Raw genomic sequence first — 26,156 nt, 5'->3', positions numbered from 1 at the left:
ATCAGATTGGATTGGGAATTGGACGTTTGATAGTTATCAGGGTCATGTTTGAAGAGCAGTATCACAGTTTTAGGCTCAGTAGTGTGAACTTTACTGATGAACTCTGATATGTCTTTATTATGAATGTTAATGTAAATGGATTAAAGGGAGATTGTTTGCAGATAGTTTGGCTGCAGGATAGTGAACATAGCACATCTCAGGCTATCTGGTGTGAGATTGAGGCCAGCAGAACAAAATATACAGTGGGGTGCTGCTATACACGAGAGGATGGAATAGATTATGGAGATGGTATGCTAGGCAAATAGACTCAATGAGTGGAGGATACATAATTATTATGGAGGATTTCAACTATGGGAACATTGATTGGAAGGAGGAGAGGACACATGGGAGGATAGAAATGGATTTTATGCAGTTACAAGGGTGGTCTGAAAAGTTCTCGGACTCGACCATAGATGGCAACACTATCGGCAAGATTTTTTTTTAAAGTTGGTACATCTGTCATAAGCATTCAAGTGAAATTGCAGGTCATTCTATCAAGTAGTTTGTTTTATACAGCTATTTGAAGTACCCTTGAAATGGATAAAATTGAGTATCGTGTGGTTATAAAATTCTTTGTAAAAGAAGTTTAACGGAAAAAAAATTCATTCGAAGTTCATAAAAGTTTATGGGCACTCTTCTCCTTCATTTTCGACAATTAAGATTTGGGCTGCCGAGTTTAACTGTATCAGCCATGAAGAACCATTTGAAGGGTGTTCAAAAAGTGTAACAACACCTGATCAATGATTTCAGCAAAGTGAAATCATTGATCAGGTGCACGATATGCTATTGGATGACTGGCAAGTCAAAGTGAGTGAAATCACTAAGACTATAGGCATTTCAAAAGAGTGAATGTGTAGGATATATTTTGCATGAAGAATTGTAAATGAAAAAGCTCTGTACAAGATGGGTGCTGCTGCACTTGCTCACAGCAGATCAAAAATGCACTTGCATGAAAATCTCTGAACAATGTTTGGAGTGTTTTAACAAGAATAAAACTGATTTTGAAAGTCAATTTACTACTATGAATGAGACTTGGATTCACCATTACACACCAGAATTCAAACAGCAGTGAAAACAGTGGACAGAGAAGCTGGTTGTTCTTGTCAAAGAAGACAACGTTGGTTCCATCAACAGGAAAGGTCATGGCATCAGTGTTTTGGAATGCTAAGGGCATATTGTTTATTAATTATCTTGAAAAGGGTAAAACAATAACCAAGGAATATTATTCCAATCTTTTAACCAGACTAGATGAAAAAATTCGTGTGAAAAGACCCAGTTTGCAGGAAAAAAAAATCATCTTTCATCAGGACAATGCACCTACCCACAAACGTGTTTTGGGAATGGGAAAATTAAGGGATCTGCACTATGAATTGTTGGAACATCCACCCTATTCCCCAGATTTGGCTTCCTCTGACTTCTGTCTCTTCCCAAAACTAAAACTCTTCTTCGCTGGTCAGCGTTTTTATTCAAATCAAGAAATGATTGCAGCTGTAGAGGGGTATTTTGCAGATCTTACTGAGAACCACTAGAAGGATGGGATAATGACATTGGAGCATCACTGGAATAAATGTATTAGTCTTAAGGGAGATTATGTTGAAAAATAAAAATAATTTTGAAAATATAAATTTGTGTTTTCATTGTTAGGGTGAGAACATTTCAGACCACCCTCGTACTAAGGGATAATTAGCTTAGATAAAAAAAAAAAATCAGCTAATGCCTTTTTATTCCTGTATACGGGAGTAGGCGAGGCCATTTAGCCCTATCTATCTTTTGGAGACTGAGTGGGCAGTTCAATCTCCACTGGTATCAATCAGAGATAGATGACCCAAGGCTATCACTAATTAAGTGGTACACAGTGAAGAGAGACGGCTCAAATGTGCCGCCATCTCATGGTCCCTAACCCTAACACAATATATTTAATGTCTGAAATAATGTGGGTTCTACGGTTGATTTTCTTGAGTTTACGGGACGAAAAACCTGAGTTTCCGGGAGGAAAAACCCGCTTGCCCGTGCCAGAGATCGACTAACTCAGGAACCGGTCGAAAAAAGGTTTGGAAAAATTTCCTCTAGTCCCTGACTAGACTCGAAACCAAGTCTTCCTGCATGCGGCCAAGTGCTGTGGTGTGCAAATGCCACATCCACTGAGCTACACCGGCTCTTTTTTTTTTATTTTTATAAAAAAATCAGCTAACGCCTTTTTATTCCCATATACGGGAGTAGGCGAGGCCATTATATTCCATTACATGCTGAGATAGCATGTAATGGAATATACTAGGAGTTCAAGAGTGCTCGATCTAGTAATTGCAACTGAGAATTTTTCTATAATGAATATGACCATGCTGACACCAGCTGGTGAGTGTGATCATATGGTCTTGACCTGGGAGGAGCTGAATGTGTGGCGCAGTTAAGACAGGGTATATGTGGAATTCCCAGGCTGGTAAGTATGAGAAGCTTAGGAGATTGCATGGATTAGTGTCATGGCATGTAAAACTGCAAGAGCTGGATGATGATAGTGCATGGGAAGTGGTAAAGAAGTGTCTGAGGGAGGTAATGGTTGACTGTAAATATGTAGAACAGTGGCTCACAACCTTTTTCCACTTGTGTACCCCTTTTAAACCCATTTCTATAAATTGTATCCCTTGTTTTTAAATACTGACACTTTTATTCGGTGCCTATCTTAATCTAAAATAGTGGAAATGATTGTTTTTCTGATATTACTAATTATTTTTTGTGAACCCCTGAATGGCCCAGCACGTACCACCAGTTGGGAACCGATGATCTAGAGTCAGGATAATAAATCAAATGGGAGTTAAATGGATGAATAACACCATTAAGCTGGAACTGTAAAAAAAGAAACAATCGTCGAGGGAATTTAAGGAGAAAGGTGACCTGCAGGCTCATGAACAGTACAAGGCACAAGTCAGAAGGATAATTAGTGTCATAAGAAAAGCAAAAGCAGATTATGAAAGGAATCCCAAACAGTTCTTATGATATGCTGCAAGTAAAAGAAAAATTGTATACGGGAATGATTTTAAGAAATGCCAATAGTAGGGAAGTAACTGAATCAGTCAAAATAGTAGAATTACTTAGTGCAAGAGTATATCATCCAGGTGGTGATATCGCAGGAATGAGGGAACCGATAGCTTATATAGTAATTGCAGTTAATGAAATGGAGCTGAATAGCATATTAGAACCTTAATGTGAATAAATCTATGGGATTGGATAGTATATCAGTTCGAGTCTTACGTGAAGCAGCAAAGGAATTATCAGTACTCTTGACCATATTGTTTAATCTAAGTTTTAACTCTGGGTTAGTATTAAGGTGCTGGAAAGAGGGGGAAATAGTTCCATTGCATAAAGGAGGCTCCAAGACTGATGCAGCAAATTACTGACAAATATCAGGAGTTGTTGTCAGAGTATTGGAGAAGTTGATCAAGAGCAAAATATAGGAATCAGTAGATGGAAATGGGATACTGTATGTGGAACAGCATGGTTTTGTGAACAGTACGTGATGCCTCAATAACTTGCTCACATTTTATAATACAGTAACAGCTGAGTTGGATGAAGGTAATGGGTTTACAGTGATACTGCTGGACTTTGTAAAAGCCTTTGACAGGATACCACATGTTATTCTAATCAGTCATGCAGCACATAGGGAATAGATATAGAGTGTGGTTAGGTAGACAGGAAGGTGGTTAATGTACAAATATCAGAGAGTAGTTTATTCAGGAGTAGAGTCCAAAAGTAGGCCTGTGACTAGTGACATGTTGCAGGGTTCTGTTCATGAACCAATTCTGTTTAATTGGTAAATTAAAGATATTGGAAAGGATCTGAGAGAAACTTTTCAGTTATTCGCTGATGATGCAAAGTTGGGCAGAGCAATAGTTAATACAGATGATGTAAATATTTTGCAGGATGATTTGGATAGATTGGCAGACTGGGCAAAGGAGAATAGATGTCAGTTTAATGTGGCAAAGTGTAAGTATGATGTCAATATCAATGTAATAAACTGAAATTCCAATCAATCTGTTCACCTTTCCATCACTGATAAAAAGATTGAACAGTAATGGTCACAGTATTATAACTGCAGAACTCCACTTTCAACCTTCATAATCCTTTAGGAATTATTTAGATTTGTGGACTATAAATGACTCTTAGTAAAGAAGTTGTATAATAAACTAGCTAACTTTTAACAAAATCTATTGAAAACATTGCAAAAACTTCCAAGCATTAATACGCTTTTGTAATCTTCCCAAACAAGCTACTCTTGTACTTCCTTCATTCTTTATTTCAGTCTCTTTTCTTTCTCTCTGTCTCCACCACTTTGGAAAAGAGGTGGAGACAGAGAGAGACAGAGAGAGATAGAGAGAGAGAGAGAGAGAGAGAAAGAGATTGAGAAAAAAGAGCCTCCCTCACTCTCTTTTATCTAGCTGTTCAAAAGAACAGTGTGATGGATTCTTCATTCTTCTTTCTTCCTCCCTTTCCCATACATTGCAATGATGTGTTATAGGTCTCAAATCCTTTCATGTGTGGGTCACAAAAAAAAAAAAAAAAGAAAAAAAAAAGAAGAAGAATATTAATAACAACAATAAAACAAAATTCAGTATAGCCAATCTTCAGCATAACAGATTATTCCTTCATCTATATGAATTGAGTGTAGTGAAATTTTGAATCCTGCCGTGGACATGGATGTTCATGATTGTCTGTGAAAATACTGGTGGTGGTGGCTGGCCAGTAGATAGTGTTGGTCTAGATCATAGGTGGCCAACAGCAGGCCCGAGGGCCGCATGAGGGCCGCATGAGGACTGTGGCAGGATAAAAACTATATGTATTATCATATGTATAAGGCAGGATAAAAATTATATGTATTATCAATTTAGCTATTAGTTTCAACCGCAGATTTTCTGATTGATATACTAGTCATATTCATTATTTCTGATGACAGAAACAATTTATATTCTCAACACGGAATCAAAATTGCTTTAAAAGATTACTCAATTTATAAAATCTACTTCTTCTCTGTGTGAGTTGTAGTAGTGAGAGTGGTAGATTTCTATGCGCTCCAAAGTAACGCATCATTGAAAGTCACTTGCTCTGCTCTGGTTACAATGATCAGTTTCAGGACTCAGTTTCGAGTATTTTATATTGTTCTCCCAGTAGTAAAATGATTTAACAAATATAGCAATTCAATATATATAACTATTTCCTTGAAAAAATGCAGAGTTTATTTTTATTTAAGTTCTGTCTAAAAGTGTGTGGCCCGTGACGCTAGCACACATCATATATTGGCCACGCGTGGTGTAGATGATGATGGTACTTGCAAGTTTCTGTAGTTGGTAGACTGAGTGGTGGAGGTGGAGAGTTGTGGAGTGGATGCCCTCCATCAATGAGGCTTTGGACATCTTGGAGGCATCATGTAATAATAATAATAATAATAATAATAATAATAAAAATTATGAAATGAACAGCTGTAATATTAAACAGCAATTTTCTTTTATTTTCTGTTATATATAAGAATCTCTGTTTTGAGTATATTTGTTTAAAATCAATATTTACCTTAACAATGTGGACCACTGCATCTTTAAAAAATACTAAATCCATGTTTCCACCTGGAACAGTTTCATTATACTGATTCATCTGGAAGGCCAATCGGGCAGCTAATTGTTCACATGACTGTATCTGTAAATATATTTTAAATATCCTATATCATTATTATTGAAACTTTATACTATAATTTCAGAAGAGTAATTATTGTTTTGTTTTATTATTATTATTATTTGACACCTCCAGGGAAACCAAAGACTCATCAAGGGAGAGTGTGCCAACAGCATCGAACGATTCCAATACTAACTGCACTCAAACTTACTTAACTGAGCCATTAGTAGTAGAGTCTCTACCAATCGACCAACCTATGTAATTATCTTATGAATTAATTTGGAAGTTACAATAAATTAACATTCTACTGAATAAGAAAACTACTAACTGTTTTATTTACTAATTTATATAATATGAACATAACAGCTTGGTAACACAGTAGAAAAAGATATTATTATTATTATTATTACATGACACCTCCAGGGAGTCAAAAGACTCATCAAGGGAGGGCACCTACTCTACAGCTCTCTCTCTCCACCATTCAATCCAACGCCATCTACCACCCACTACTAATACTGGTATTTCCAAAGGCAACCACAAACACCCATGTCCATGGCAGGACTTGAACCCACAGCCTTTTAGCTGGAGAGGGAAACACACTAACCACTCGGCCGAAGAGTTACAGTATATGATATGAAAGGAAGAAGTTCTTTGAGTTTTTGAGGGACAACTACCTCAGGCAGTATGTAACAGAAGCCACAAAAGGATTGAGGATCTTGGATTTGATCAGTTCATCAGAGGATTTTATTATAAATGATGTGTCAAATTTCCACCCCAATTGGCGGGAGTGACCATGAAATGATTATCTGGGTGCTTTACAGCCATATGAGGATTTCTGTGAGAAAATGGTATATGTGGAAACACAAGGTTGGTCATTATCACAAGCTCAGGAGACAGCTTGGAGCTGCAGCACAGAATGAGGAGTTGGATGGAAAGATCAATGCTGCTTGGGTGATATTCAAGAACTATCTAGTAGAAGCAATGTCTAAATGTATTCCCAAAGGTTAGAAGATTAAATAAGGTAGGTGTGAAATGGATGAATGAAGATGCTTTAATCCATCAGAAAATGGAAGATGAATAAGCATGCAATACATAGAAAAAAAGATATAAGAAGACCTTGTATTCCATATTCTTTGTATTCCATGAGGAATATAAAGAAGGCAATGAGAGTGAGTTGGTTGGAAAGGGTGGCAAAAGGTAAGATTCAGCACTAGTTAGCTAATGAAAAAGCAGTGAATGCAGAAAATGGTATAATGACAACTACTGTAGAGAATGTAGTTGAGATATTTAATAAGTAGTTCATAAAGGTCTTTCATCCTTGAGAATTATTATTATTATTATTACCCCAAGACCGCATGGAGTCAAAGACTCAGCTGGGAGGTCCTTTTATCACACACACATCTCATCATACCGTGTCTTAAACACACTCAAACTCCTTGCAGACACCACACTCTCAGGCAAAGCATTCCAATCATTCACAACTCTGCACGAAAAAAACCTGCCTCTCACTTCCCTGAAGAGAACCAGAGGTTATCCCTGGAAACTGTGTAAAGCGGGTGTGATAACCTCTGGTTCTCATTTGATCTCCCACTATTCTCTGTAGAACTTCTCCAGCATTGATCCTATAACAACCCCTTACCAACTTGTTGGTCTCTATCATATCTCTCCTCTTCCTCATGTCCATCAGACTCTGCAAATTACATCTTCTCAATTTTTCCTCATACTCGTCATTCCAGATGTCAGAAACTACCTTAGACAGTCGCCTTTGGACCCAATCCAACATCTCTTTATCCTTCTGAAAACCCGGTGACCAAATCTGGGCACAACAGTCAATGTGTGGCCTAATCAAAGCCATATACAACGGAACAAGAATCTCCCTACTTCTACAGCCTTTGTGTTGTCTTTACAATTTTGATGATGTGTCCCCTAAATTTTATATCCTTATCCACTATCAACCCCAGATCTCTTATTTCTTCTACCTTCAACAATATATTCTTACCAAGCCTAAATTCTGCAACCCAACACTGTTTTCCAAATTTTAAAACCTTACATTTTGCAGCATTAAACTCACATCCCCATTTCTGTGCCCAATTACTCAATTTATTCAAGTCTTCTTGTAAGGCCACAACATCTTCACTACTCTTTATGGTTCGTCCCAACTTTGCATCATCTGCAAACAACTGAATATCTCCATCCAAATTTTGCCAATATCATTAATATACAAGTTAAACAGTAATGGCCCTAAAACAGACCCCTGAGGCACTCCACTAGTGACTTTCCTTTTCCTGGATATTGCACCAGTCGAATGCACTAATATAATATCCAACCCCATCTGCTCTAGTTTGACTGTCAACTTATCATGAGGTACTCTATCAAAAGCTTTTGCGAAATCCAAGTATATTACTGTGTATCCTTCTCCTCTGTCCAAGGAAGCAGTCACTTTATTGTAATAAGTATGTAGATTACTAAAACATGACCTCCCTTTAGCAAATCCATACTGTCCATCAAAGATAATACCACTGTAGTCAACCCAACTGTGGATCCTTGTTCTCACAAGCTTCTCCAACAACTTAACCACAACATCAGACACACAGATAGGCCTATAATTTGATGCTTGAGTTCTATCACCTCCTTTATGAAGTGGCACAATCTTGCCCTCCTTCCACTCCTTAGGAACTTGACCAAGTGCAAGATTCGTATTAAAAAAATATGTCAAGGCAGGTGTCAACTTTCGGGCACTTTCCTTCAGAATACACGGTGATATATTATCAAGTCCCAAGCCTTATTTACATCTAGTTTACTCAAATTCCCAAACACCTCTTGCTGACTTATAGTCAGTCCCTCCTGCCCATCTTCAACTGCGCTCAATCTCTCCATGAAGTCACATTCACAAGATTGAAAGATCTTAATGTCATCCTTCCATAATCATTCTTTCTTTTGCTGGCTACATATCGAAAGAACACTCCTTAGGATTCTTTTGGGCTTCATTAGCCAACATACCTCTCTTTAGCTACTCTCACCAACCAAGTCACTCTCCTTGCCTGGTCTTTGTAGAACTCATGAAATTGGTTACTTCCACTTCTCTTATGCTGCCTCCACAATGCCCTTTTTCTCTGTATTGCATGCTTACTCTCTTTATTCATCCATCTCACACCTACCTTATTTAACCTTCTCACCCTTGGAATGCGTTTAGACATTGCATCTACTAGATAGTTTTTGAAAATCCCCCAAGCTGCATTGATCTCTTTTCCAGCTAACTCCTCATTCTATGCTACACTCACAAGCTGTCTCCTGAGCTCTTCATAATCACCCCCCCCTTGTAGTTCCACGTATACCCTTTTCTCACAGGGGTCCTCGCACTGCTGGAAACCACCCAGGTAACCACCCCATGGTCACTCTCACCAATTGGTGGATGATTTGACACCTCATTTATAATTACATCCTCTGATGAGATGACCAAATCCAAGACACTTAATCCTCGTGTGCCCTCTGTTACATACTGTCTGAGGTAGTTATCCCTCAAAAACTCAAGAAACTCATTTTCTTTACTTCCAGTTGCTATCTCTTCATTCCAGTCTATATTGCCATAATTAAAATCACCCATAATGATCACCCTTTTCTTATTTGCTTGGCTAATTTGACTATACATTTCACTATCATCCCCATTCAGATTACCTGGTTTATAACAACATCTCACCAAGTATTTGATTCCATTCACCTCTGTCTCTCACCATACTGCCTCAAAACTACTGGCACTATTTCTGTCTTGCATCTCTACTTTGTATGGAGTCTATCTATCTAACATCAATAGCACTTCCCCTCCCCCTTTTTTTTACCCCTTCTCTCCTCACGACACACATCATACCCTTCCATCTCTATTCCTGGCAGGATGTCATCCTCTTCCAACCATGTCTCACTTATTCCAACAGTTTTTGGGTGAACAGACGTAATTAGTGCAACCATTTCATCTGCCTTGTTTCTGATACTTCTAGCATTTGTATACAAAAACAACAGCTCATTTCTGGATCTACAGCTAGTTCCACTGATACCACTCACTCGATGTGATCTCTCCATGCTCGACTGGGACCATTTTCCTTTCTGCTTCTTCATTTCAGAACCCTTTTCAATTCCAACTGTTTCCTCTTGATTCCTGGTCATCCCATTCCTTTCCTGCCTACACATGTTCTCACCCCCTCTTGGAGCATCCACCTTTCTCATGCTGTGTACCCCCCCACTGCACCTCTCCATTGCCCTGCTCCTCTTGCACACCCATTCTCTCATTTTCTATACTCATACCACTCACTTCCCCATTCACATCCACCTCTTCAATCTCCCCTGCTCTTCTACATAACTCCCCTCTCGATCTGATTCATTCTCTCTATTCATGTCTCTACCTTCCAGCAGCAGTCTCTCCAAGTGACTCACACTATAACCACTCAAATGCAGTCCACTGCTCCCATACAGCTCACTTCGTCCCTCAAAATCACTCCACACATTAACAAACTGTACTCCCATCTCCTCACACATTTCAGCCAGCATATCATACATAATCCTTGCTCTCTGCATCTTGGAGAGTTTGAGAGTAGTGGATGATGATGAGGATGAGAGACCAGCTGTAAGTGAGGAAGTATATGGGGAATTAAGCAAACTTGATATTAATAAGGCTGTGGGAACTGATGCTACATCACCAACAATTTTAAAGAAATGTGCCAAGGAGTTGACATCTGCCCTGACATATTTGTTTAATATCAGCCTCATATTGGGTTAAGTACAAAAGGCGAGTGGAAAAAATGAAACATTGCAATGCTTCATAAAGAGGAGAAAGAATTCACATTTCAAATTATAAGTCAGTCCGTGTGCTAGGTGTTATGAAAAGACTGGTGAAAATCTGGATTGAGAACTGGGTTTACAATAATAATATTATTATTATTCTTTGATGGACAGTATGGATTTGCTAAAGGGAGGTCATGTTTGAGTAATCTACTTATTTATTACATTTAGGTGACATCAGCACTGGATGTGGAAGATGGATATACAGTAGTATATAAGACTTTGAAAGCTTTTGATAGATTAATGCAAGATAAGTTGATAGTCAAACTAGAGTGGATGGGACTGGATATTAGACTAGTGCAATGGATTGGAAACTGGCAGTCTAATAGGCATCAACAAGTTGTGTATGGAGGAGGCTGTCCATCCTAGAAGAGGAAAGTCATTAGTAGTGTGCATGAGGGATCTGTTTTAGGACCACTGCTGTTTAACCTTTATGTTAATGATGTTGGTGAATATTTGAATGTGGATATACAGTTGTTTGCAGATGATACACATTTGAAATGAACTATGATTAGTAGAGCAGATATTGTGGCCTTACAAGAAGACTTGAATAGACTGATTGAATGGTCACAGGAGTGGAGATGCCAGCTCAATGTTGTGAAATGTAAGGTTAAAAATTTGGAAAACAAAGATTGGATGTAGAATTATTCTTGGTGGGGATATATTGTTGGAGGTGGAGGAAATAAGAGATACCTTGGAGATGGTGGATAAGGATCTGAAATTTAGAGAACGTATTGCCAAAACTGTGAGGAAACACAATGACATCTAGGAATGATGCAGAGGACTCTGACTTGTAGAATTAACGAGATTCTGTTTCATTCTATAAGGCCTTCGATTAAGCCACATATGGACTACTGTGCACAAATTTAGTCACCTGGTTTTCAAAAGGATGAAGGGATGTTGGAGAGGGGGTCCAGAAGCAATTGACCAAAATAATTTTTGATCTCTAGAATGTTGGATATGAAGAAAGGTTGAGATGATGCAATTTCCACAGTCCAGTCCATAGGAGGAAGAGGAGTGATATGATAGAAACATACAAGTTAGTAATGGATTGTTATAGGATTAATGTTGAAGAGGTTTCCATAAAATGGTGGAAGACTGAGGGAGAAAGAGAGGTTATCCACGGAAGCTGTATAAGAAGGGTGTTAGCAAGGGAGCATGAAGCAGATTTTTTGCATGTCGAGTTTTGAATGATTGGAATGAATTGCCTGAGAGTGTGGAGTCTGCAGAGAAGTTGAATATGTTTAAGGCATTATATGATGAGTTGTGTGTATGATAAAAGCGACCTTCTAGATGAGTCTATGACTGTATGGGGTCTTTGGATAATAATAAGGATAATAGCCAGCCTGGTTGGCTGAGTGGATAGCGTATCTGCTCTCCAAGCCAAAAGGCTGTGAGCTCGAATCCCGCTTTGGGCATGGATGTTTATGATAGTCTATGAAAATACTAGTGGTGGTGGGTGGTAGATTTCATTTGTGTAAATGATAGTTGCTGTTTGTTATAGTTTGCACATTGAGTGGTGGAGATGGAGAGTTGTAGAGTAGGTGCCCTCCCTTGATGACTGGACTCCTTGGAGGTGTCACATAGTAATAATAATAATAATAATAATAATAATAATAATAATAATGTTATATCATGATATATCTACAAAAATGCCACTAAAAACATGGCAGAACAATAGACTGGTGTTGAAAGGAAAATGATAGTGTAGAACCCAGAAATAAGACCTTTATATAAATAACCTAGATGAAGGAAAAGTAACATATGAGATTTCCAAATTAAAAGGAATTATTTAAAAATCAACTAGCCAGTTAGAGAAAGCTGAATAGGTTTAGAAGAATTAAGACAGGAAAAGAAAATAAGGAAAACTATAAGAGTGCAGAAATTTGAAGTTATCAATGAATAATAATAATAATAATAACAACACCACTAACAACAAGGTAAGTCAATTGTTGTTGTTGTTGTCTTGTCCTTTGAAGAGTCAGATATTTCCATGTGCTCCTTGAACTGCTTTGGCTATGTAAATGATTTCTTCATATAGAGCTGTTGTTCAGGATTAGGGTCAATTGCTTGCAAGGCTGCTGTAATTCTGGACAGGTAAAAATGTGAGTGGGTGTCAGTTCAGTATTAGAGCAGTTATTGCAGTTTCTATATGTTCTTGTATCATCCATAAGTCAATTAAAATATAAAAAAGAAAACTCATATGATATGGTGATAAGATAATTAAATTTGCACTTGATGTCTCAAGATCAAGCTTCCCAGGAGCTATAATAAAGAATGTGAAAAAGGCAATACAGAAACAGAAGAGAAAAGTAAATGGGATGGTGGTGCTTGCTGGAACTAATGATTTAAGTAGTCATCAATATAGTAAGAGAGAGAATATGAAAGGCTTCATGGTAGAAGCAAGAAAGAAAAGTAAGAAAGTCAACATGGTTAGTTTATTACAAGGACACAATAGTAATCAATTAAGAAGGAGTGTCATAATGCAGAAAAAAATGGTATGAGATTTTGGATGATGGAGTGAGTTTGATAGCAGAAAAGACTGGTATAAGAGAGATGGCCTGCACTCAAATGGATCTGGCAACATGTGCCTAGAGAAATTATTTATTACAATGAGACATAATGTAGAGAAGTCATGGAAACTAGATCATCTTGGGAGGAATGCTGAGGACTTGTGTATAAGTTCAACCATGATGTGCAGATATACTACTGATACAAATGTCAATGAGCATGGATATGAATCTGATGAAAGGATGGACTATGCTTTGCTATGGGTTCAGGCCTTTTGAGTGTGTCTGGGGAGGGGAAAAGAGGAAATTAGAAAATGGACTAAGCAGACCATAGATAAAAGTACAGGAATACCTCAATTATCGCAGTTTCGATTATCGCGGTTTGTAAGTTGATACCAAAATTCCAATTATTGCACACCAAATTTGAATTATCACGGCCGCAAGATGTAGCCCACTACATATGCAACCAGTTCAAGTTACCACTCTCCAGGTATCGCTCTCTCATAGAGCTTCGTTTTCATCCGACGACGCCTGCTCATCACTCGCCTGTAACTCTCAGCCTTTGCCTGAAGTACATGTTGATATTTATTTCTCTTCTTATTTACCCCTACAATGAATGCTAAAAGAAACAAGGATGATATCAAGTCTACAGCTATCAAGAAAAAATGTAGCGTGATCAGCTTAGAAGATAAGATGCATATGATAAGTATGAAGCAAGCATAACCAAAGCCAAAATTGCAAGAGAGTACAGTCTAAATGAATCAACTGTTCACCATATTTTAGACCACGCTACAAACTATAAGCAACTAGGACAAAGTGCATCGACCTCGTCTGGGTCCCAAACTACGAGAAATAGAAGCCATCTTATGATTGAAATGGAAACACTATTGTCAGTGTGGATGAAGTTTGTAACCAAAAGAGAATTCCTCTTAGTCAAATGACTATAAAAACAAAAGCATTGAATTTTTTGAAACTTTAAAAAGAATGCAATTAGAATGCAAAAATGATTCGGCGTCAGTAGTGGAAGAAACTTTCTCTGCAAGTTCAGGGTGGTTTGATTGATTCAAAAAGTGATCGAGCATTCATAGTCCTGTACAAGGTGAAATTGCAAGTGCCAATGAAAAAGCGGCAGCTAGTTTTCCTGCTGAATTGCAACAGATTATTGAAGAAGGAAATTATACCGATGATCAGATATTTAATGCTGATGAAACAGGCTTATTATGGAAAAAAATGCCCACTAAAATATTTTTAGCAAAAAATGAAAAATCACAACCTGGCTACAAGGTTTCAAAGGTGCATGTAACACTTTTATTATGTGGCAATGCTTCTGGAGATTACAAGATGAAGCCTCTCTTTATTTATCATTCACAAAATCCTCGCCTGCTTAGAAGTTTAGATAAAAATTTACTCCCTGTTCATTTGGAGATTCAATAGAAAAGCTTGGATGAAAAGAACTATTTTTGAGGATTGGTTTAAAAATTATTTTTGTCCTGAAGCTGAAAGGTACTGCAAGTCATTAAATCTTGATTTTAAAATCTTGTTGATATTAGATAATGTACCTAGTCATCCAACAGTACTGAATGATTTGTGCGAAAATGTAAAAGTTATTTATTTACCACCTAATACCACTTCCATCATCCAACCAATGGATCAAGGTGTAATGGCATCCTTTAAGGCATTTTATCTATGAAGAACTTTTTCACAAGCAATAGAAAAGACTACAGGAGATGAAACTATGACTTTGACAGAATTCTGGAATTCAATATCAAAAATTGCATTGAGAATGTCAAGGAAGCATGGAGTGAAGTAACATCTAGCAACCTGAGAGAGGCATGTCAAAAGATTATTCTTCATTGTGCAAATGATTTTAAAGGATTTGAAAATGAAGTAACCTGTTATCAATGACATAACTAAGCTTGGCTTCGATCTAGGACTAAAAGAAATTGAAAAAGATGATGTTCAGGACCTGCTTCAGTCACATGATAAGGAGCTGGATGATGAAGACCTAATTAACCTCGAGGGAAAACGTGCTTACAATGCTCAAATCGATGATAATAAAGAAAAAATTGACGTGGCACTGAAGGAATTTACCTTCAAAGAAATGGAAGAAATGTTTAGAATTGCTGAAAATTTTAAAGAAAAAAATCTTAAACGGAGGGCAATCTTAATCTCGAGCGATCGATGAAAGTTCGTCACGAAACTGAAAATTCCATTTGTTGCTACCGAGTTTTATACAAAGAAAAAATTCCACCAGACAACTCTACACCAATTTTTATCCAAGAAAGAATAATTGTATGTACTGTACGTACTCCTTATATATAAATAAAGATTAAAGAATAATCTTTATTTAAATGAATTTTTCTAAATGAACCTTCATTTTTTGCTTAACATGTTTAAACACGCTACTGGCCATGACGTATATATACATCCACATTTCCATGGATGCGAAGTGCATATTAAAATTGTAATATACTGCATTGAAATTTATGATGGATACGAAGCTTTTGAGGGTGCATATATGATCTTTAATGGCTGGTAAGGTGGTTAACACATTTCTTTTTTACTTCATATATAAAATTTAATTAATAGATTTGAAAAATCCTTGACAATGATCACCCATTTTACACACATTATTTATCCCGATTATCGTAGATTCGATTATTGTGGTATTTTTCATGGCAACAATAGCCTCGATAATCGAGGTATTCCTGTATAAGAAAAAGCAACGTGATAAATTGTTATGCCTAGACACAAATACCAGGAGCATTAGAAACAAAGTAGTTGAGTTTGTTGCTATGGTGAACATGTTATGACCTATAATTGTTGGTATTAGTGAAACCTAGCTCTCAGAGTCAGATGAAGTAACTGGAATCGAGAGTAATGGGTATAGTATTTAAGGAAAAAGGTAGAAGAGGGAGGCAGGAAGACTGCAAATGATTATTATTATTATTATCATAAGGTATCTAAATGGAATCTGGAGACTCATCATAGGAGACAAACTAAATAATTTACCCAGAAAACCGGCCACACCTCTCCTTAAAGCCATTCACTATCAGGCAACTCACAACTAATTATGGCAATAAATTCCACTTATTCACCACTCTCCATGCAAAACATCTAGTCTGCACAGACCCTTACTAAATACATTGTAACATAACTTCAATGGATGATCCTTAGTTCTCTAGTTATACTGAAAAATTACCTTTGCATCAAATTTATAAAACCCTTTTAATATCTTATAAATTTCTATAATGTGCCCCTCTTTTCCATCTATCAACCCAACTTTGTAACACTTCCCCCCCTTCAACTTATCCTTATAAGGAGAATTCCAAAGACCTGTCACCAGCTTATTCAAATGTCTCAGAATCCTCTTTAGCCCCTCCTGATCACCAAGAAACCCAGGTAACCAAATCTGTGCACAATAATCAAGATGAATCACAGTTTTATAAAGAGGAATAATAACTTCCTTTTTCTTTACTTGGATGTTGAAACACATCCATGTATTTTAAATTAAAGATACCAAGAAATTATATACTTGGTTTAATCTTTTATCCAAGTGTAAGCAAACAAAGTTTGCCTGAAATATTTTCAGGACTGGGGCAACTAGTGGTGAAGGTGGTATGACTTATAATGACATGCATTATACATGTTTAAGTGTGGGATTACCTCTCCAAAAACTTGTGCGATCAACCAACAGTGAGTGACCTGAGTGGTCATTTAACTTTGCGTTGGCCTCAGTGGTAGGCTCACCCCACCAGCGAGCAGAGCCATAATCTCAGTGGTGGCCCCACTCAGAGAAAGGCAAAACCCTAACCCCCAAGCAGAGCCGCTCATATCTCCGTGAAAGCACTGCCCCTTCTGCGCAAAGGTAGATTTGTGAGAGCCAGACTTGAAAACAGCAACAGCCGAGCCTGAATTAAAACTTTATTGGCTACAGCCTTGCCACAACCACTTCTGCACAAAAACACATCAGTGGGAGCCAGGCCCTGAGGTGAAACTAAGGTTGAAGTAATGCAGAAGTCATACTTTCATATACCAGTTGCCAAAAGGTATCACACCTTATTATTAAATTACTCTGGATTAGTGAAAAGTTGGAAGTTCTTTCACTTGGTTATACTATAAATTAAAGATACCAAGAAATTATATACTTGGTTTAATCCTTTATCCAAGTGTAAGCAAACAAAGTTTGCACCTAAAGTATTTTCAGGACTGGGGCAACTCGTGCTAAAGGTGATATGACTTCACATCACTTGCCTTAGTATCAACTCTGAATCTGGCTCCCACTGAAGAGACCTCAATAAAGGTTGAAACTGGTCTGGGTAGTGACCCTTCCCATAATGCATAGCATAACAAATGTCTGCAAGGAGATGGCTTTGCATTATGGGATACTAAGGCAAGTGATGTGAAGTCATACAACCTTTACCATGAGTTGCCCCAGTCCTGAAAATACTTCAGGCACAAACTTTGTTTGCTTACACTTGGATAAAGGATTAACCCGGCATTAGTAAGGTGGGGTGTCACAGAACCCAAAGATAGAGAAAGAAATAACTGTGACACCACCACCTTACTAACGCCAGGTTAAACCAAGCATATAATTTCTTGGTATCTTTAATATATAGCATAACCAAGTGAAAAAAATTCCAAATCCATGTGTTTCAACATCCAAGTAATTCTTTGAGCTATTTTACCAACTTTTGCAATATGTCTTTTGAACTTCAACTCACTATCCACACTATCCCCAAGTACCTAGCATCAACAATATCCTACAATCCAGTACCATTAATATGATACACCCCCATGTAACCTCTTTAACCTGTAGGGCAGACCATTTTGATTTTGCAAAATTAAATTGTTGATCATTATCCTCTTCGCACAATGCCAATGTATTTAAATCGTCCTGCAGGATATCGACACCACCTTTATCTACTATTGTTCTCCCCAGTTTTACATCATCACAGATATACAAATTAAAGAGAAATAGCCCTACTACAGAACCTTGAGTTACCCAACTAGTCATATTGATTTCTCCTAGATTGCACTCCACCATATGCTACTCTATGATTTCTGTCTGTCAACCACACACTATCCATGCTACTAGCATCTTATCCATTACTATTTCTCTTCTAAGTAAGAGAGAAACATATGTCTACAAAACATGGTTGAATGAGGATGACATCTGACAGGAACAGAGATGGAGGGATATGTAGTAATTTGCAAAGAGAGACAAAGCAAAAAGGAAGGGGAAGTGTTACTGACGATGGCAGAGGAGTTGTGCCCATCCAGGGTGGAGATGCCAGGAGCAAATACTGACAGTGATTTTGAAACAGTATAAAGAGAAGTGGAGGTGGACAGGACAAAATGTTTTGTAGGGTGTTGCTATAGACCTGGTAATGTGGAAGGCAGTGAGAAGGAAATGTTTAGACAAATTGGTCTGACTAATAAGAAAATGATGATCATTATGGATGATTTCAGTTATGATATTATAGACTGGAATGAATAGACAGCATCAGAAACCAAAGAGAATAAATTTCTTGAGTTTTTAAGGGATAACTACCTTAAGCAGTATGTAATAGAGGCCACACATGGATCAAGGGTCTTGGATTTGATTATCTCATCAGAAGATATTGTTGGAAATGAAGTGTCACATCATCCTGCAGTAGTTGGTGGAAGTGACGATGAAGTGATCACTTGGGGGGGGGGGGGGGTCAGCCATATCAGGGTTTTCATGAGAAACAGCCATACGTGGAACTATAAGGCAGGTGATTATGTCACACTGAGGAGGAAGCTTGCAGTAATATCATGGAATGAGAAATTGCATGAGAGGGATATCAATGTTGCTTCTCTACGGAGGAAGTATCTGGCAGAGGCATAACTGAGTGTACTCCACAGGTCAGAAGATTAAATAAGGTAGGTGTAAAATGGATGACTGAAGAGGTGAGGCATGCAATCAGGAAGAAAAAGGCATTGAGGAGGTGGCACAAGATCAGTGGAGATAATCAGTTACATGAGAAGTATAAAGAGCAAGCAAGGAAGGTGATTCACTTTGTAAGGGTAGTAAAAGTGTGGTATGAGCAGTAGTTAGCAAACGATGCTAAAAGAAATGCTAGTGAGTTTTTTTGATATGTGGCCAGAAGAAAGAATAATGATTATGGGAGAATGTTGTTGGTCAGTGATGATGGGAGAATAATAAATACTGAGGAGGATATTGTTCAGGTGTTAAATGAGCACTTCAGTAAAGTATTCCATCCTTGCGATTGTCACATAATACAGAACATAAGAGCAGCGGGAATGGGGGAGGAACCCCTGATGGTAATTGAGCAGGAGGCATATGAGAAATTGAGTAAACTTAATATCAGCAAGGCCATGGGACTTGATGGTATATCACCACATGTCTTGAGGAAATGTTGCAGGGAGTTAAAAACACCTTTAACGTACAGTTTCAACATGAATCTTAGAATAGCCCAGGTCCCAAACAAATGGAAAAATGGCAAAATTGTTCCACTTTATCAAGGAGGTGATAAATCGAAGGCTTTGAATTACAGACCAATCTGCTTGTCTGGAGTTGTGGTCAAGGTATTGGAGAAGCTAGTCAGGAAAAGAATTCAGAACTGGGTGGATAGCAGTAGAATTCTCTTTAATGGATGGTATGAGTTTGCTAAAGGAAGATTGTGTTTTAGCAATCTGTTTACTTATTATAACAAGATGACAAATACATTGGACAAGGAGGATGTATATAGAGTAGTATATTTAGATTTTGCAAAGGCTTTCGATATTTTACCACATGACAAACTATTAGTTAAACTGGAACAGATGAGGTTGGATAGTAGTAGATTAGCGCAGTGGATTGGAGACTGGTTGTCTGATAGATATCAAATAGGTATGTCGTGTATGGAGAGTGACATCCCAGAAGAGGAAAGTCACTAGTCGCGTGCCCCAGTTGATCTGTTTTGGGGCCATTGTTGTTTCATTTATATATAAATGACACTGGAAAGGGCTTAAATGGTGATATTCAGTTGTTTGCAGATGATGCAAAGTTGGGGAGAATTATGAGAAGTAAAGCAGATGTAGTTTTGTAAAAGGACCTAAATAGAATATCTGAATGGGCTTGGGCTAGTATGTGGGGGATATCAGTTTAATGTCACAAAGTGTAAGGTTTTACAATTCATGAAGCAAGATGGGATGGAGAGTGAAGGATTGGTGAGAACATTTTGGAGGAGATGAAGGATTTTGGAGTTGTGGTGGACAGAGACTTGAAATATTGTGGACATTTTGCTAAAAATGTGAGGACGACACAGTGTATTATGGGAATGATGCAAACACTGACATGCAGAAATAAAGATGTTTTGATTCCATTGTAGAATACTTTGATCAAGCTGCCTATGGATTACTGTGCATAGATTTCATCAGCAGGTTTACAAAAGGATGATGAGATGTTGTGGAGGGTCCAGAGATGATTGACTAAGTCACTATCTGGTCTTTGGAATGTGAGAACAGATTGAGAGAATTCAAATTACAGAGCCTAGTAGACAGAAGGAAGAGGGAAGACATGATTGAGATGTATAAATTGGTAAGGGGTAGTAACCAGATTAGCATGGATGAAATTTTTCATAGATATCCGGAGATAACGGGAGAAAGAGAGGCCATCCCTGGAAGCTGTATAAGGTGGGTGTCAGCAAGAGAGTGGGAGTGGATTTTTTCATGGAGAGTGGCAGTGATTGGAATGAGAGTGCGATAAACACAGAGACTGTGAATTTTTAAGTCAAGGTATGATGAACTGTGCATGTGAGAATGTAACCTCCCACACTGAGTCTCTGGACTCCATGGATCTGTATATTAGTCATATACATTCCACATTTCAAACTCTCCCGTGCAATGTATTTAAAAGTTTAATGTATTGGAAAATACCTGTTCATATATTTTTGGAGTCTCCATTACGGTTTCACCCTCATCATCTTCAGGTTCAGGAGCATCTCGTAAGAAGTCTACAAAATAAGGTTCTTCATGAAGAAGGTCAACGTATTCTTCTCCTATATGATTTGCCACAATCTCTTTCATCTGATCCAGAAACCATTTTGTATCAGCATCATTTGTAAATCTAGACAAAACAGTAAAAATAATTAACATGACAAGATAAATTATTTATTATTATTATTATTATTATTATGTTGTGACATCTCCAAGGAGTCCAAAGACTTATCGAGGGTGGATACCTACTCTACAACTCTCTGTCTCCACCAAGTACTATACCGAACCGCTACTACTATTAGCATGCACTTTGTAATTATTAATTTGCACAATCTCAACACAACAAACAGTATTTAGCTGAAAACAAGTGATATTTAAAATATGCATGTGAATTTATATAAATAATAAGATCACACATGCAAGCATGCAGGTGCATCTCACTCTTAGCATTATTTATTATTATTACTATCAGTATTATTAAATGGGCATTGTCATTGAGTCTGTACACTTATTGAGGGAAGTCATAAACATTTCATCAAGCATTAACCAATATTTGCTCAATACCTGTCATATTTGCTGGCCTGGTTGGCCGAGTGGTTAGCATATCTGCTCTCCAGCCAAAGGGTGGACAATCACTAATATACATGCCCATGGTGGGTTTGAATCCCACCATGGGCATGGATATTAGTGATTGTCTGTGAAAATACTAGTGGTTGTAGTGGGCAGTAGATGGTGTTAGTGCAGATGATGCAGTTTGCTGTAGTTGGTGGACTGAGTGGTGGAGACAGAGGGTTGCAGAGTATGTGCCCCTCCATCAATGAGTTTTTGGACTCCTTGGAGGTGTCACATAATAATAATAATAATATTTTGCTTCCTCTTATGAGATACCATTCCTCCATACATAAAATGCTGATATCTGTTTAACACTCAATCAACTATCTAACTCACTAGTCTGTTATCTAATCGCACAAGTTTTAATTTTGCTACTTGCTTGTCATGCGGCAGTCTATCAAAGGTCTTTAAAAACTCAAAGTACAACCACCATATATGCATATCCTTTATTGAATGAATTTGTCACCTTGTTCTAACATGTAAGCAGACTGCAGAAACATGACATCTCACTAACAAACCCATGCTGGCTGTAATAAAGAATACTGCTATTATCAATCCACTTCTGAACCCTAGTCATTCCCAACTTCTCTAACACCTTAAAAATGCAGATCGGGCTATAATTTGAAACTTAATCTTATCCTACCCATTTGTAAAGAGGAACAATTTTTGCCTACCTTCCATTCCTTTGAGACTCAACCTGTTACAAGACTCAAGTTAAGGAGATGTACTAAAAGTGTTATTAATTCCATAGAGCAAAGGTGTGGTGATGTACTGTCATGTTCCATTGTGTTAGATCTTGAATGATGGCTCTATCAAGAATAGAACTGCTCCATTTAAGATTTAACAAGAGAACAGTATCAAGCAAAAGCACACTTGTACTTTTGGCAAAGCAGATATAATATATGAAGATGCAGATATTAAATTTGCTTAAAAAGGAATTAAAATATAAAAGAAGAGGTTGAATCTTAAACTAAAATGAAATTGAAGGAGGAAATAAATATTAAATTGTACTATGTTTAAGGTTACTGTCTAAAATAGATAGAATCTTAATTTGTCAAAAACATCAATGTTAAACTATGCCATGTATAAAGTTGTGTATCATTGTGCGAACGAAAGTTCAAAGGTTGCAGTTTGACCACCAAAGATGATGTAATGAGCGATGAGTAGGCATTCGTGGAAGGTGCACAAAATTCGCGTTCCCCAAAAAGAGCGATGTGCATACAGCAAGGAGGTGATGTCACTCGGTGACAGCGAATGGGAGAGCGTCATTAGACAAGTTTGGAGTGCAGAAAGAGGGAGCTGTAGAGTGGTTCAAAACGGATTCACATCGTGGAGAGAGGCTTCTTTTTACGTTTTTTCTCCTGGTTCCTGTGGTGTTCCCCTGTCACATGTGCCCTTCCCATGGGTTTCCTGCTCGAAGTTTGCGAGCGGATCAGCATGCCTGATAACTGACAAGAGTCGGTAAAGCTGGTTTCCTGTTGCTGAGCTATGCAAATCGAAGAAAATATAGCACAAAATGACGGCAGTGTTCGAGTTTTAGACCATCGGTGTGGATCTATCTGATGATTCCTTTGAAGGTAAAATCATGTTAGAAGCAGTGATGCAAAAAGTTCATAAACCCAGAAGAAACAAGTGGCTAATTCAGGATGAGCATGTGACTCCCATGTGGCAGCAATGCATCGCACAGAGGGACAATCTATAACAAAGAACAGATGGAAGGATCGAGAAATCATCTAACAAGGTGGTACTGTACAAATCTTCCCTTTTATGTGTTATTTATTGGTGACAAAGGTGTGAAATGGACAGAGTTTAGAAAAGAAGAGAGAGAGATTTTTGAGACGATTTCCTGTATTATGTTAATTGAATTGGACTGGTAGTCTACGTTCATAAGTTGTCTAGACCAAGTTTAATGTGTATGGGTTGTTAGTAGCAGTAATCTAGTTTAATACCCACATCCATGTTTGGGATATAGATGACATAAGATTCTCATGAGTGTATTTAAATAGCCTGTCTGTTTGATTATTATTATTATTATTATAACATCAGGTTTACTTAATTTCTCATGCACTTCCTCCTCATTCACCATTATTACCAGCATTTCCTGATGTTGCCTACACAAAGATGAAATACACTGATAAACTGAGCATGGAATTGCTTCCTTTATATCCTCCACATTGGTTACTATTCTGCTAGGGTTATCAACTAGCATCATCCTCCCATAATCATTGTCCATCCAGTTTTTTTTTTTTTTCAAAAATTATAACCACTTCCACAATAACTAATGAAGTGAGGGATGTCACTCATTGTATATGCACTATTTCATAAGAGACAGATGGGAGAATTGATAAGTACGTGTTTAATAAGTCTATAATGTCACATGCCCTTGTAAAATCTAGTACTTCTAGATTTTGCAAAGGCATTTTACATTAGCAGATCCTTATTTAAGTTGTAGCAAATAGTATTGTCATACACGAAATATCTACCAGACATAGGATTCATTGGAAAAAGACAACGTTTTTCAAAAAAATCCAGTTTTCATTAATAATAATAATAATAATAATAATAATAATAATAATATAATAATAATTATTATTATTATTAATATTATTATTATTAACTTCTGACTTGAATGGAGTCAGAGACTCATTGCAGGAGCCAATGCATTGCAAGCGATAACACACTCAGGCAATGTATTCCACTAACCAGCCACTCTCCACCCAAAGAACGTTTTCTTTGAATGGAGAGTGGCTTCCTTATACAGTTTCCAGTGAAAGTCTTTTGTTTTGTCCCCTATCCAATTCTATGAAAAATTTCTTAGATGTTAATGTGGTAACAACTAATGCCCAACTTAATGTCTCAATCATATCTCCTATTAACTTCCTATTCATGTGGATTGCAAATTACATTCTTTCGATCTTCATTGAAATTCAAAATTCAATTTTCATAGTTCAAATTCCAAAGATCAGTTGTGACCATTGAAAATCTTTTTTGCACTCTTTCTAACATATCCTCATCACCACAAAAACCCAGTGGCCATATCTATGCACAACAATCCATATGAAACCTAATCAAGTCCTTATATAATGCTATCATAATCTCTTTATTTCTACATATCAAGGTCCTGCACATCATTGCCATTATCCAATGTGACATCTTCACAACTTGTGCAATGTGGTCCCTGAATTTCAGGTACTTGTCCACATCACTCTCAGATCTCTCATCTCCTCTACATCCTTCAAAGTTTCTCCTCATTTCTTACAGAATTTCAAAACCATACACTTTGCAACACTGAACTGACAGTTCTGCTTACCTGCCCATTCATACATGCTATTCAAGTGCTCATATAAGGTCATAACATCTGCTTGACTCTGCATTGCTTTTCCCAATTTTGCATCATCAATAAACAGTTGCATAACACCAGTTAAGATAAACTGATTCTAATATTAATATACAAATTAAAGAACAATGGTCCCCAATACAACGATATTGTTAAATATGTTTTTGTCAGTTCCTATACAGTATTTTCCTCCCTCATGCATAACATTTCATTCCATGCTATAGCATCAAGTTCTGCCCTGAGCTTTTCATAATATGAGCATTATAATTCTACATATATATTCTTCAGAGAAGTCTTCATATGGCTAGCCACAAACCAGGTGATCACTACTTAAATATTCTCACCAACTGGAGGGAAGTACAACCTCCCCATCTCTCACAATCATGTCCAGTGTTGAAATGATCAGATGAAAAATTATCAATCTTTGTGTGCCCTCCTTTACATACTGCCTAAAGATAGTTGTCACTATAGAACTCAAGAAATTCATTTTTCTTATTCCAAATTACTATCTTTTAATTCAAATCTATACTGCCATAATTAAAATCACCCATAATAATCACCATTCACTTGTTTACTAACCCAAGCAATCTATACATTTCTTCATCACAATTCTCCACATTCCATGGTCTATAGCAGCATATGGCTAAATATCTCTTCATGTTAGCCTCCAACTCACATCATACTGACTTAAAATCATTGCCACTATTTACATCTCTCATCTCCACTTAATGCAAACATAATTCACCTGCCATCATCAATACTCGCTCTCTCTTCTTGTGTTTTCTATCATCACAAAAAATATCATACCCTGTCATTTCTACACCGGTCAGAATTATTATCCTTATCCAACTATGTTCAGCCTATGATACTTGTAAGTTGTGATTTCTCCACACTTAATCATTCATAATCACCTTTTTCACTACTTAACTTTATCATCACTATCTCTTTGGACTCAACTACACCCTCATACATCTCAAGCCATCCTATTCCCATACTTACCATCTTTTTACACACATTCACCACTACTTCCAACAACCGCTCTCTTTAAACTGTGTCTCCCTGTCCACCCTGACTCTCACACCTTTCCCTGTTCATCTTGCATTCTCATTCACTTCTGTACATTTAATCCATTCCTCAAATGCATCCCACTCATTTACAAGCTCTACTCCCCTTCTCCTCCAGCTGTGCCAACATACTTTTCATGATAA

At 37.4% G+C, this 26,156-nt stretch overlaps 1 protein-coding gene across 1 annotated transcript in view; it reads right to left on the bottom strand.

The window, feature by feature from the left end:
* Nucleotides 1–26,156, bottom strand: part of LOC150095635 (dynein axonemal heavy chain 8-like) — a 2,108,518-nt gene that overhangs the window by 925,069 nt on the left and 1,157,293 nt on the right. Inside the window, exons 51-52 of the mRNA XM_090409931.1 lie at nucleotides 20,940–21,129; nucleotides 5,596–5,718 (exon numbers count right to left, since the gene is read on the bottom strand). Coding sequence (XP_090266057.1) covers nucleotides 5,596–5,718; nucleotides 20,940–21,129 — 313 coding nt within the window. The remainder of the gene's footprint in view (nucleotides 1–5,595; nucleotides 5,719–20,939; nucleotides 21,130–26,156) is intronic.

Source organism: Typopeltis vanoorti, chromosome 20 (assembly GCF_054136105.1).
Source record: "Typopeltis vanoorti isolate ZY-2024b chromosome 20, IOZ_Tvanoo_1.0, whole genome shotgun sequence".
NCBI classification, from domain to species: Eukaryota; Metazoa; Arthropoda; class Arachnida; order Uropygi; family Thelyphonidae; genus Typopeltis; species Typopeltis vanoorti.
Note: the sequence above shows the minus strand (reverse complement) of the source record. Positions and strands in the feature narration are given on the sequence as shown.